Source organism: Heteronotia binoei, chromosome 3 (genome assembly GCF_032191835.1).
Source record: "Heteronotia binoei isolate CCM8104 ecotype False Entrance Well chromosome 3, APGP_CSIRO_Hbin_v1, whole genome shotgun sequence".
NCBI classification, from domain to species: Eukaryota; Metazoa; Chordata; class Lepidosauria; order Squamata; family Gekkonidae; genus Heteronotia; species Heteronotia binoei.
This window is the reverse complement of record NC_083225.1, coordinates 81,057,071-81,069,904: the sequence shown is the minus strand read 5'-3', so window position 1 is coordinate 81,069,904 and position 12,834 is coordinate 81,057,071. Positions and strand designations below refer to the sequence as shown.

Here is a 12,834-nt window from a genome sequence, read left to right as displayed (position 1 = left end):
AGGGAGCTGATCTCTGCCATCTGTAATTCTGAGTGATCTCCAGCCCTCACCTGGAAAGTAGCAACAATAATTCCCCAGGAGGAATTGGCTGGTTTGAAGGGTGGAATCTATGGCATTGTATCTGTCTGAGGTCCCACCCCTCCTCAAACCCCACCCTCTCCAGGCTCCACCTCTCAAATCTCCAGGAATTTTCCAACATGGAGGTGGCAACCCTATGTCCTTCCTAGCAGAAGTAACAGCAGAAGCGATGTTATTACACAGGTCCAGGGGTTTGGGCTGGGCATTGATAAATCAGCCAGGACACCTGTTCAACTGTCTGCAGTCTCTGTTAACTGATTCTTACCTCAGAATACAGAGCTCCACAGCTGACCAATGAGAGAGAAGGGTGTGCAAGCAGGCAGCAGCCTGCCAGCCACACAGCACAGTGTTACTACTATGCATAAACACATTTTACTCCTTTTCACCCCCTTAGCGGTGGAATTTCTAAAAATCACTTTTTAGTGGGTGCTTACATCATGGAAGGAATGCAATCCCCTGATTTTGGGTTTCTAGGTCCAGGGGTTTGAACTGGGCATTGATGCGTCAGTCAGGACATTTGCTTTTATATAGATAGATGGCTGTGGACTGCAAAAAGAGAGTAATGTAACAATGCCACTAATCCTTAGAGAAATGACAGCCTACCAGTCATTCCTATACCTGGTATACCTACCATATCTGTGCAAGCTGTTTAGATGTTAAAAAAAATAAAGGCCACTTTTAATCCTGCAAGTAACTGGCTCCTCTTCTTTCAAGGCCCAAGAAGGAGCCATATACAGAAGCCTCAGCAAAAATGACTAAGTATCCTGAAACATTGGAAAGGAATGCCCTTAGCTGGCATGGCAGTAACCAGGTAAACAGAGATGAGCTGACAGAGCCCTGTGAAAAGTCACCTCACAGCCCTTGTCCATTTATGTGGGTTGCAGAATTACAGCCAATAATATCTTTCAAATTCAAATGTTCATATGTAAGCCACCTTAAGCAGGCCTCAGAAGTGATAGCACAGAGTGTCCTAAATAAAATAAAAGTATTAAATCTTTCTTTAAAACCAGTAGGTACTTGTATCCTTACTGTTTCTTCAAACAGAAAAACACTGAACACTTTTAATAATATAAGCAGACACTTAAACTAGCAGAGATACCTTGTAAAAATAATAAAACTAACCTGAGATGTACTTTGCTCCGATTAACATTAACAGGCTACTCATTACAAAGAAGCCCAAAGGCAGACTACAGAAGATACTAGTTTCGCCTGACGTCATTCAGTAGGAGAGGTTCCAATCAAGCAAATCAAAAAAGAGAAATATGTAAATTGCACTTTTAAAAAATCATGTGAATAGTAAGTAGAAATACAAGACAGCAGCAATACCTGCAAAACACTGAATGCACAGGGATAATTGGACCAGGACTTTGATGCCTATGTCTGGTCCAACCTTACATTTTATTCAGTTATTTAGGCAAAATCAATCTCTAATACTAATCAAGCAGGTAATACAGAATTCCAAGATAAATCTGATAAAATATTTTTCCTGAAGAAAGTTAATGGAGCAGATTTTTAAATTAAATTGATTGAACACTATAGAATTACTATTTAATTGATTGAACACCATGGAATTACTAATACTCATATTTTGCTCAATAGCAAGGGCTAGTTCGCACCGTCACCCAGCCAAGAATCCAGCATAGGTGATGGTGGAGAAACACGCATGACCTTCTTCATGAACATACATGTGTAAGTCAATATATTACATGGGTGCTACTTTTATAGCCTCACTGGGGTTTTTCCCCCTTGAAAGGAAAAGAGCATAGGATTAATGAATCGTTCCTGATGTGCATTCTTGCACCCTTATCATATGCTATCTTACAAACCAGTGAAACACACTGGCTTCTTCATCACATGTACTGTATCTGTGGCTGGGCAAAGCATGTATTCTCCACTGTCCAGAAACTAGAGTTGAAAGTATTCAACAGCTAGTATGTCTATCTAATTATAACTGTCCTAAAACCACTACTCTCTAAACAATTTCTCTTTTCCCCTAGCCTATAGTTTGTACTTAGACATTAAGGAATGTGAGATTACAAACAGCATGATTAGTTAAGCAAGCATCAATATAGTGAATTACTGCATTTACTTCAATGGTTCTCATATTCCCACCCCCCCCGAAAATATGCACCTTGATCTTGTGATCAAGCCTTATTCCTACTCTACACTTGTCATCACTTCTAATCCACAAGAACTATAGATGCTGCCATTTTTCATTATAAAAATAATGCAGTCTTTTCAGCAAAATGTATTTAAAGCTTGCCTTATATAACAATCCAAACAGTGTTTCAAAATGCACAGTTAAACCACCTGGAAGTACTGAGACAAACTTCTTAAAATTAAAAGCATATTCTATCAGTCTCTCAATTATACCACCAAAGGGCTTAGGAAATAGTTTTCACAGTGCATGATTTAGAACACTTAAAGTGCTTCTTATACCCAGCTCCCAAACCCCTGAATTCAAAATGCTTCAACACCCCTCCCTCTTATATATATATATATATATATATATATATATATATATACGTGTGTGTGTGTGTGTGTACACACACACACACACACACACACAGGTAGTGTGTGTGTTTGTTAGGGTGAGAGCAGAGTTTAACAATGGCAGAAAAGGAGGAATTGCTTTGTAGTCTTTTCTCCAAAGTTTTCTTTGCTGCTATGGCTTCAGAGAGACCTAGCTTCATTAAGGCTCTTGAAAAACACTAAACTAAGACTTTGACCTACCCAGGACAGAGCCAAATAGTTATTTCCAGCCCTGTGAAAAAGAGTATGAAAAGACAGGGTGGTAGAGTTTGCCCCATTAACCTTCATGCCATAATATTCCAGCAAGGAGAGAGCATTTCCATACAGCTGCTTTTGTTGCAAGAAACCCACACATTTGGATTATTCCTATTATTTGTGCCACATCAGGAGAAGTGTTGGAGAATCTAATCTGGCAACACCTCCACCAATGCCCTCCTATCACAGACCTGCCTGACAACTTCAGGCAATCTTACTTCTGCAAGAGCACTTTTGTTCCTATCTTCTACATTTGGGTTCCTTCTGCAAACTTCTCAAGCTTACAAAATCCCGTAAGAGACAAGAACAGAGAAACAAGGGTCAGGGAGACCATATGCACTTTTACTCTACAAACTGCTAGGGCTTTAAGAAATTAAAAGGTCAGAATTATTACTTGTTACAAACCCCAGCCCTTCTCTCACCCAGAATGGAGTCTAATTTAAGAAACTTTGATCTAAATGATACAACTCCCCTCTGCCTAACGGAGCTTCTAGTTCACGGTTCTCTTCAGTTGTCACAATAGAATACATTTAATTTTTCATTACAATAACATGTGCTGAAATGCTCTCACCATGAAACACATTTACTAAGATGGTCATTTAAAGCATAAACACAATTGCTGAGAAGTAAAAGCAACTCAGCTTAGTATTCAGTATTGAACTGGAGTTTTCAGTATTATTTAGGAAGGGACAACAAAGTAGGGATAAAGCCTGATATATTTTGATTAGAATTAGAAGCCAATTTGCATATCTTTAATAGCAGATCTGATTCTGTTCAGACTTTCTGTTCTACTCTTATTCTATTATACTCTTACAGGTTTAGAGCTATTAATATGGGATTGCATGATTATTCTTATTTTTCCCTACTCTTATTTTTCCTTTACGTATTTATTTATTATATTTGACTTTTAACCTGCCCTCCCCTGCACAGCAAGGCACAGGGTGGATAACACTAGTGTTAAGAATACTATAAATTAGTTATTTATCCGAAAGGACCTTCCTTGAACATGAACCTAAGATCGATCTTTCTATAGAACATCAAGCTGGAACAACAAATAGAAAATTTTAAAGATCATTATAGCACTTGAAACGGTTTTATGCTTTTATGTTTTTTGTATCTTTTTTATATCTCAATGTGGTTTTATGTTCCATGTATTTACATGGGTGTGTAAGCCGCCTGAGCCTGCTTTCATGGGGAGGGCGGGATATAAATTGAATAAAATAAATTTAAAACAATTATCAGAACACTAGATAAAAATCAAATCAGATGGCAAATTCAGGCAGCACAAGGTAGTGTAACATAACCAAATCCAGATTACTGATGGATAATAAACTGGTGGAACTGATGGGATAGATCAGGGGTCCTCAAACTACGGCCCGCGGGCCAGATGCGGCCCACTGAGGATGTTTATGCGGCCCGCTGGATTATGGCAAAATCAGACCGGAAGTGACGTTCGACCTAAACTCGCTTTAGCAACGCACACTTTCGGCACTGGGCTGAGGCGGCGGAGACAGAGTGTGAGGTGATACCGAGGTGAGGTGAGTTCCCAGGGCGGGGTGTGTGGTGTGGGGAAGGGAGAGAGATGCAGAAGACGGAGAACTGACAGCCCGCGGCCTTGTACAGTAACGGCAGTCCGGCCCTCCAACAGTCTGAGGGACAGTGAACTGGCCCCCTATTTTAAAAGTTTGAGGACCCCTGGGATAGATGGTTGAGAAAGGGCTGGGAGTGGCCAATTCATACAGAAATCTTGTTGCTTCAACCCAGGGCCTGGCAAAATATTTCTGTTTTCAGTCCCTGCAGAACTGAAGCAAACCCTGCAGGGTCTGGATCTCATGTGGAAGAGAGCTCCACTGGCTCTGGCTCAAGTTAAGGCTAAAAGAAAAAGGGTGGGCATCAGATTTTTTCAACACTAAAAAAGACAAATCATTAGGGGAATAATGGGCCTCAATAAAACATTGGCAGAGGGGAGCCTCTATTTTTTGATTTTTTAGATGAGACCAGTGTTCACATATTCTTGTATGGACTGCCCTTATCGAGGATCCAATGTACAGCTTGGAGCATGCACATTTTATTAAGTACATATTCTCTTATTGGCACATGTAGTCCAAGCATTTAATTTTTTCCGGAAGTGTGGCAAAATCAGTTCCTCTGGCGATGAGGTACCTCCAAGGAGGTTGTTGCCCAAATGGAGATCTAAACAACAAGAAAGGTGCATATTTTTTTCAGGGGCAACAGAACAACAGAGGGAGGAAGAAAGTTTAGTGATAAACCTCTCCACGAGAGTACTGATATCTGATGAGATGCGTGTATTAAATTTAGGATTTGGCTATGTGCCCACTCCAAGGTATGATTCGATGCAAACTAGAATAGGTTTAAATTATTTAGGATGATAAGATTAAGAAATTTTTTTGGTGCGGATTCCCCTATGCGGGAAGATATGTTTAGACCTAGATCCACCTTTTCACCATTGTGCTCTGATCCAGCTATCTTGACATTTGAAAAAATGGTAATGAAGGAAATCAAAAAGATGGAAAGCCAAAATAAAAGAATAAAGCATAATATTTCCATGTCAGATCAACAGCTTTTGGAAGGACTCAGGACAGATGAGTCAATTATTTTTAAAGAGGTGGATAAGGGTGGGGCGCTTGTTATACAGGATAGAAGTGATTATGAAAAAGAAGTAATGAGACAATTGCTGGACAACATTTTTTATAAACATCTAGATGTAGACCTGACTGATAATGTGTTAAGACTCGTTAAAATGGTAGTAACAGATGCCCAACTCATGGGCTATATCATGGAAGCTACTGCTATTTGATTGAGTATCTGAGAATATCAATCTTCTATATATTACCGAAAATTCATAAGGGAGGGAAGCCGCCACCAGGGTGGCCAATAGTGTCGGGCTGCAAGTCGCTTTTGGAACCAGCCTTGAAATTTGTTGATGCACAATTACAGCCATTTGTCAGAGAAATCTCGGGCCTCTTAAGAGATACAAAAGACTTTAACAAAATTGAAAATATTGCTATACCTAGAGAAGCCTTCATAGTCACAATGGATGTGGTTTTGCTATATACCAACATCCCTTATGAGGAGGGCAGAGCTTGTATATAAGAAACCCTTGAAAAAAGAATGAAAAAAGATCCTCCCTCATTCTTTATAATGCAACTAGTTGATTTGATTTGATTTTGGAGAAAAGTTATTTTAGGTTCAAAGATTTTTTTTTGCAAATGAAGGGGGTTTCAATGGGGAGTGCTTTTACTCCAAGCTTAGCTAATATTGTTATGGCTGGTCTTGAAGAACGTATAAGTTGTAATTCTAGTAATAATCCCCTTTTCAATAACATCTTGGTTTATTATTGTTTTATTGACGATATTTTCTTACTCTATGTGACCCAGGGAGTATAAATGAATTCTTTGACTGGGCAAATACTATCCACGACTCAGTTAAATTTACTGGAGTAGCGCAGAAAGACAGGTTAAATTATTTAGATACATGGGTTTTTCACACCATTGATAATAGGTTGGCGTTCCTTAGAAACTTGTTCCTTAGATTTGATTCCCACCACCCGCAACATTTGCAGACTAACTTACCGTATGGGCAGTTTCTACGCATTCGTAGAAATTCCACCTTCCCTGAAGACTTTAATGAGCAGGCAGAAGTCATGATGGAACAGTTTAATAAAAGAGGGTATCTGGAGAATATTGTAAAAAAAGCACTATGGAGAGCAAAACAGGGTGAGCGCAAAGATCTAGTGGTAGATAAAAAACAGTGGAGATGACAGGCTGGAGTATCATGTGCTTTTGATTTTACACCTTATTCCAACAGTCAGGAGAATCATAGCACAAAACTGGTTTTTGATATGTGATATCCCAGGGTGTGAGCAACTGCCATTTGTAGGTTTGAGGAAGACAAGAAGTCTGAGAAACATTTTAATAAAAGCAGATGCGAGAATCAAGATATAGAACAAAGGGTTCCAGAGCTTAAAGGGCACTTCCCCTGCGGAGCTTGCTCAGTCTGTGAGCTGGTGTGGCATACTGATGAACTGATTTTGCCACACTTTCGGAAAAAATTAAATGCTTGGACTACATGTGCCAGTAAGAGAATAGTGTACTTAATAAATGTGCATGCTCCAAGCTATACGTCAGATCCTCGATAAGGGCAGTCCGTACAAGAATAATTTTATTTATTTATTACTTTCCATTTATATCCCGTCCTTTCCGCAAGCGGACTCAGGGCGGCTTACAACATTATAAAAACAATCAGTCCAATAAAACATATAAAACCATAATTTACATATCAACTTTAAAACCATTCTATAGTGCTATTTCAGTCCAGTATAGGCGGTATTGACTTCTCGACTATGATCGCCAGCATTCTGTAGGATGTCCGGTGGCAGCCCTTTTTCAATTAGACCACAAAAGCCTGTTTAAACAATTTGGTCTTACAGGCCCTGCGGAACACAGACAAATCCCGCAGGGCCCTTATAGCTTCTGGGAGGGTGTTCCAAAGTTCTGGTGCTGCCACTGAAAAAGCCCTGGATCTTGTTATACATAGCCTGGCTTCTTTTGGGCCAGGGGCAGACAACAGATTTTTTGTCCCTGATCGCAGTGCTCTCTGGGGGATATATGGGGAAAGGCGGTCCCGTAGATAGGCAGGTCCCTGACCATAGAGGGCTTTAAAGGTTAATACCAACACCTTGAAGCGAACTCGGAACACAACAGGCAACCAGTGCAGCTCTCTCAGCACTGGCTGAATGTACTCCCGTCGCGGCAGCCCCATTAACAGCCGTGCCACAGCGTTCTGCACTAGTTGTAGAATATGTGAGCATCAGTCTCGTCTGAAAAATCAAAAAATAGAGGCTCCCCTCTGCCAACATTTTATTGATGCCCATCATTCCCCGAATGATTTCTCTTTTTTAGTGTTGGAAAAATTTGATGCCCACCCTTTTGTACGAACAGATATTCAGAAACACTTAATTTAATGTGAGTGTTACTGGATACATAAGTTAAAGACAATGATGCCAATGGGGCTTAATCAGAGTTTTGACTTAGTATTTTTGTAAAGTATAGTTTTGGGTTCTATTAATATTTGAAGTATATTAACTCTTTTGTCATTATAATGATATGATAAGGAATTGTAACACTGAAATTATCTTGCATTTGTAAAAGACCATGTCATATTGTTGGTTGTTATATTAGAAATTGTAATAAAAAAATTGAACCTCTTTAAAACAAAGTAATAGGGACAGCTGTAACCATTTGAGTATGTAACTTTTAAGAAGGGTGATGCTAGTAAGTTTCAACAGAGGGACGTTTCCAGCTGAGAAACTTTGATGCAAGTTCAATAGCAGAAATAATTAGACTGGAGTTTCCATTGATTAAAATATGATGTTTTAGGTGAGTAGTTGGGTAATGGTAGGGTTGATTTTTGTAAGAAGGACAGAGTTTGACATTAGCTATTTTATGTTGCATCAGGAGGAGCCGCTAAGCAGTAAAATGCTAAGAGATGTGTGATTGACAAAGGCATGCAGCCGAAACCAATCTCTGTTCTGTCTGAGGCTTTTTTCCTCCAGTGACTGACGCTCTGGGAGGACTACTTTACAAGTTTGGTCTTGACAACTGTGAAACTGATGTCCTAGGATTCATACGAGGACTATTGTGTGAAATTGATTTTTACCACTTGCATTGTGGTTTTTGTTATCAGTGAAATTTGTATAACTTATTAACATTACTGTACCTTTAAATGAACACTGATAAAGCATGAAGTTTTCCTGAATGTATATGTGCTGCACAGATTACTTCTATTGACAGGGGGGGGCATCTAGAAACACACCCCAAGCTCTTCACAAGTGGAATTGGTATTAACTGCACACTGTCAAGGGCTAGAAGCTGGCATTCTAACCTGGGATCTTCTTGACTCAGCCACATGACCTCATCTTTGATTTTAACTGGCTCTGCTTCAACCCACCAACCACAGCTTCTAAATCCTTGGCTAAGTTATCTGGGGTGGTATTCAGCCAGCCAGCCATTAGCTGCCATTAAACCAGATTGGAAGAGATCAAGGACTGAGGTGTCATCCAGGAATACCTGGAGCTGTTCTGCTGTCACACTCTCAACAGCTGGGTGTCATCAGCATACTGGTGACAACCCAGCCTGAAGCTCCATATCAGCTGGGCGAGGGGGTGCATATAGATGTGAAATAACACTGGGGAGAGGATTACCCTTTGAGGGACACTGCACATCAGAGAGTATCATTGAAACCCTCTCCCCAAGTGCTACCCTCTGTCCCAATTGCGAAGAAATGAAACAAACAATTTCAAGGCTGTCCCACAAATCCCCATATCTGCAAAGCAGATATTAGGTCATTAGGTAATAATTGACCATGTCAAATGCTGTTGTAAGGCCAAGTAAGAACAGCAGCACTGACCTGCCTCAACCCAGGTGCTTACGGAAGTCATCTGTAAGGGTGACTACTGCCGACTCATAGAGTTGGAAGGGACCTCTAGGATCATCTAGTCCAACCCCTCACAATGCAGGAAACTCACAAATACCTCCCCCTAAATTCACAGGATCTTAATTGCTGTCAGATGGCCTCTGTTTAAAAACCTCCAAGGAAGGAGAGCCTCCCGAGGAAGCCTGTTCCACTGAGGAATAGCTCTAACTGTCAGGAATTTCTTCCTAATGTTGAGCCGTAAACTCTTTTGATTTAATTTCAACCCATTGGTTCTAGTCCTACCTTCTGGAGCCACAGGAAAAAATTCCACACCATCCTCTATATGACAGCCCTTCAACTACTTGAAAATGGTGATCATTTCACCTCTCAGCCGCCTCCTCTTCCATTTCCATCCCATAGCCAGGGCAGAAACTGGACTGGACCAAAGACTGAGGTATCATCCAGGAATACCTGGAGCTGTTCCGCTGTCACTCTCTCAACTACTTTGCCCAGGAACAAAACATTTGAAACTGGGCAGTTGTTGGATGGATCAGTGAAATCCAGGGATAGTTTCTTTAAGTGTGGGCTCATCACTGCTTCCTTTAAGGTCCCTGGAAAGATCCCTAAGCTCAGGAATAGATATCTGCCAGGAAGACCAGTATTTCATCATGGCTGACTTTCACCAGCCATGATGAACATGGGTCTAGGAGACAAGTCCAGGATCTTCTCAATCTTGTCCTTAGAGAATTCATCAAATCGATCCATTACTGAGCCTCCAGCTGTTGTAGTGTATCAACATTGGCAGGTAGGTCTTTGTGGAGTGATGAGCCTCACAGCTAATTGCTGAATTACTAATTTTTTTAGTTCCCTCTGAAAGGGAGCTTAATGACCTGATTACCCTATATAATTGTGCCGGGCAAGAACTAGCAGATGCAATGGAGGCCGCATAGAAGCCTATTTTTTTGCAGCTTTCACCACCATCTTATAAGATTTCATAAATGTCCTGTAAGATGTTCTTGTAGCTTATGTTCCTATTTCTTGTGCACATAACAAATGGTACAATTTGTTTTTTAAATTCTTGTTTTAATGTGTTTTAATCATTTATTAATTTGTGTAATACTGTGAAGCCAGATGGCTTAATTATATGTCTGCAATCTGCCCTGAGCCTGCTTGTGGGGAGGGCAGAATATAAATGTGAAAAAAAAAGCTTCGTCACGAGTCCATTGCCAAACTCTGTCTAGCTGACTAAGCTCCCTCTTCATCCTCTGAAGATCCAAGGTAAACCAAGGTGCTAATTTGGGGTGCGAGTGCTGAGGGCATCAGGGAGAAATTTTGTCAATGGCTTCAGAAAGATGGTTATGTTCAGGGGTCGTTTTGTAGAAAAGTAAGTGGTGGAGCTCATACAGGAATTGTTATGCAGCTGCACCTACTATTCAATGGAGAAGATGGGAAGGAGGAAGTGGAACTCTCAGAAAGGCTTCCGCTGAATCCGAGGCCTGGTTATGCCAGTATTCTATCAGCTCATCTAATGTGTGGGGGGCACTGGATCACACATAGCGTTCTGGAAATCAACTGCATTCATCAGTTTCCACAGGTGAGTGTAAATCAGCTCAGTTCCTAAGCAGCTCACAGCCATAGCATATGTCAATTTCTCTTCTATTTAAAATTAATCCTATTTGTAATCGCAACACCCACATACTAGTACATAAAAACATTATCTGTTGGTCTCCACTTATGAGAGATCAGTCTTTTATCTCACTAGTCACAAAAGAAGCTTTTTGAACTATTCTTGGCTACTTACCCTTTTTACTATCTGGATATGAAAAAGTTTACCCTGTCAATATGTAGAATGCTACTTAAGAGCAGTTAGAATGACAAAATAGTTACAGCCTGAGGTGGTATTTGTAAATTCTCAGTGTACCTGCAGTCATAAGAAGCACCTTCCTCCAGCAATTTGAGAAACACCTTTTTTGGCCTGTTACAGGTATTAAGAAACTGAATTCAGCAGAATCTAAATAAAACCTCATTGCATCTTGTCATCTTGATTTTTTTTAACGAAGCTTGAATTAAACACCATTGATCACACATGCTGGAACTATTTAATAAGCTATTTCATAGTTTGGGTGGTTTCTGGGTTTGTTCCTCAAAATAAAACTAGTAAGAAAGATTTCTTTTCACAACATTCCTTGCAAAAAAGCAAATGGTGTATTTAGATTCAACCAGAACTTACTTAAGCCAACTGTAAATGTAATGGCTTACCACCAGTATGAGGTTCTGAGGTCTCCCAGCCCATTGATTTCCTAACAGCTTTCTTCCACTTGGCATAGCGACTTTCACTTTCTGGAACCAGAAGGAATACTTTTATTTCAAATTCTAATGCATACTTCTTGTAAGTATTTGCAATGAAGAAACAACAGCTGTCCAGTTGTATAAACTCTAGACTGAAGTCACATTTAAATAGCACCTTCCCAAACTCCTTATCCCATAGCTCCAGTAACCAAACTGAAGGAAGTGTGCCACAGGCAGACATTTTTTTGGGACATGCCACACATTGTGTGAGGCTATCTATGCTAACAGGACAAACTGTGTTAGCCCCCATAAGCAGTATAAACCAGCCAAAAAACCAAACAGGCAGACGCTTGGTGTACCTTGGTGTACAGACCGTCAGAAGTTAATGCCTAAGAGCATCTAAGAACCTTTAAGAGACAGACTGTTAAAATGGAATTCTGCTGAGAAAGTCAGTTAAAGAATGACAGTTGGGAACTGAGAGCTGAAGAAGAGTCAATTAAGTACTGACTATGGACTGGGAAGGAGGATAAGCGAGTGAGTGGATCAAGGAGGATCCTCATTCCAGCCAAGAAAGGGAAATAGTTTCTAGTAAAGAGAAATTATCCCTGCTCAGTTAAGAAGGGAAATAGTTTCTAGTAAAGAGAAATTATCCCTGCTCAGTTAAGAAGGGAAATAGTTTCTAGAGACGTGATCCCTGGTCTGTGTATAAAGAAGGATTTTGGAGTCCTGACCTGGATAGTCCAGTCAAGCCCAATCTCAGAAGCTAAGTAAGGTTGACTCTGACAATTACTTGGATGGGAGACCTCCTTGGAATACCAGAGCTGGGAGGCAGAAGCAGGCTTTATTTAGCCACCTCTCTGAATATCCTCCATGTCCCCAGTAGGTGTCAGTCACCACAGGTTGCAATGACTACTTCCAGGTGTGCACACACACACAAATACAAAATATACCCCAAAAAAAGGGAGAAGGATTTTGAAAACTTGGTTTTATGTTCTCACCTTCTAAAGTTTACATGTTTATTTATTTTTTTTATTTTATTCCACTTATATCCTGCCCTCCTGCCAAAACTCAGTTGGTGAAACTCAGAAACCTATGCTTGAGTGTTTAAGCAGAAACTAAAAAGAAAACATTTCTCCTCAAAGTTTTAAAGACCTTGTTGAATAGCAGAAACACTTGTTGGCAACAAATTATCTGGTGTTTGTGTGAATAGAAAATTACCTCAATTTTATTACTTTTTAACTCATA

At 40.2% G+C, this 12,834-nt stretch overlaps 1 protein-coding gene across 3 annotated transcripts in view; it reads right to left on the bottom strand.

Annotated features, from left to right (window-relative positions):
• The window catches only part of GK (glycerol kinase), a 60,270-nt gene that overhangs the window by 14,001 nt on the left and 33,435 nt on the right, over nucleotides 1-12,834 (bottom strand). For 2 of the 3 annotated variants that reach the window (XM_060234101.1, XM_060234102.1), the window contains 2 exons: nucleotides 11,560-11,640; nucleotides 1,201-1,287 (listed from right to left, as the gene is read on the bottom strand). In XM_060234101.1, coding sequence (XP_060090084.1) covers nucleotides 1,201-1,287; nucleotides 11,560-11,640 — 168 coding nt within the window. The remainder of the gene's footprint in view (nucleotides 1-1,200; nucleotides 1,288-11,559; nucleotides 11,641-12,834) is intronic. The other variant, XM_060234103.1, reaches the window with a different exon arrangement.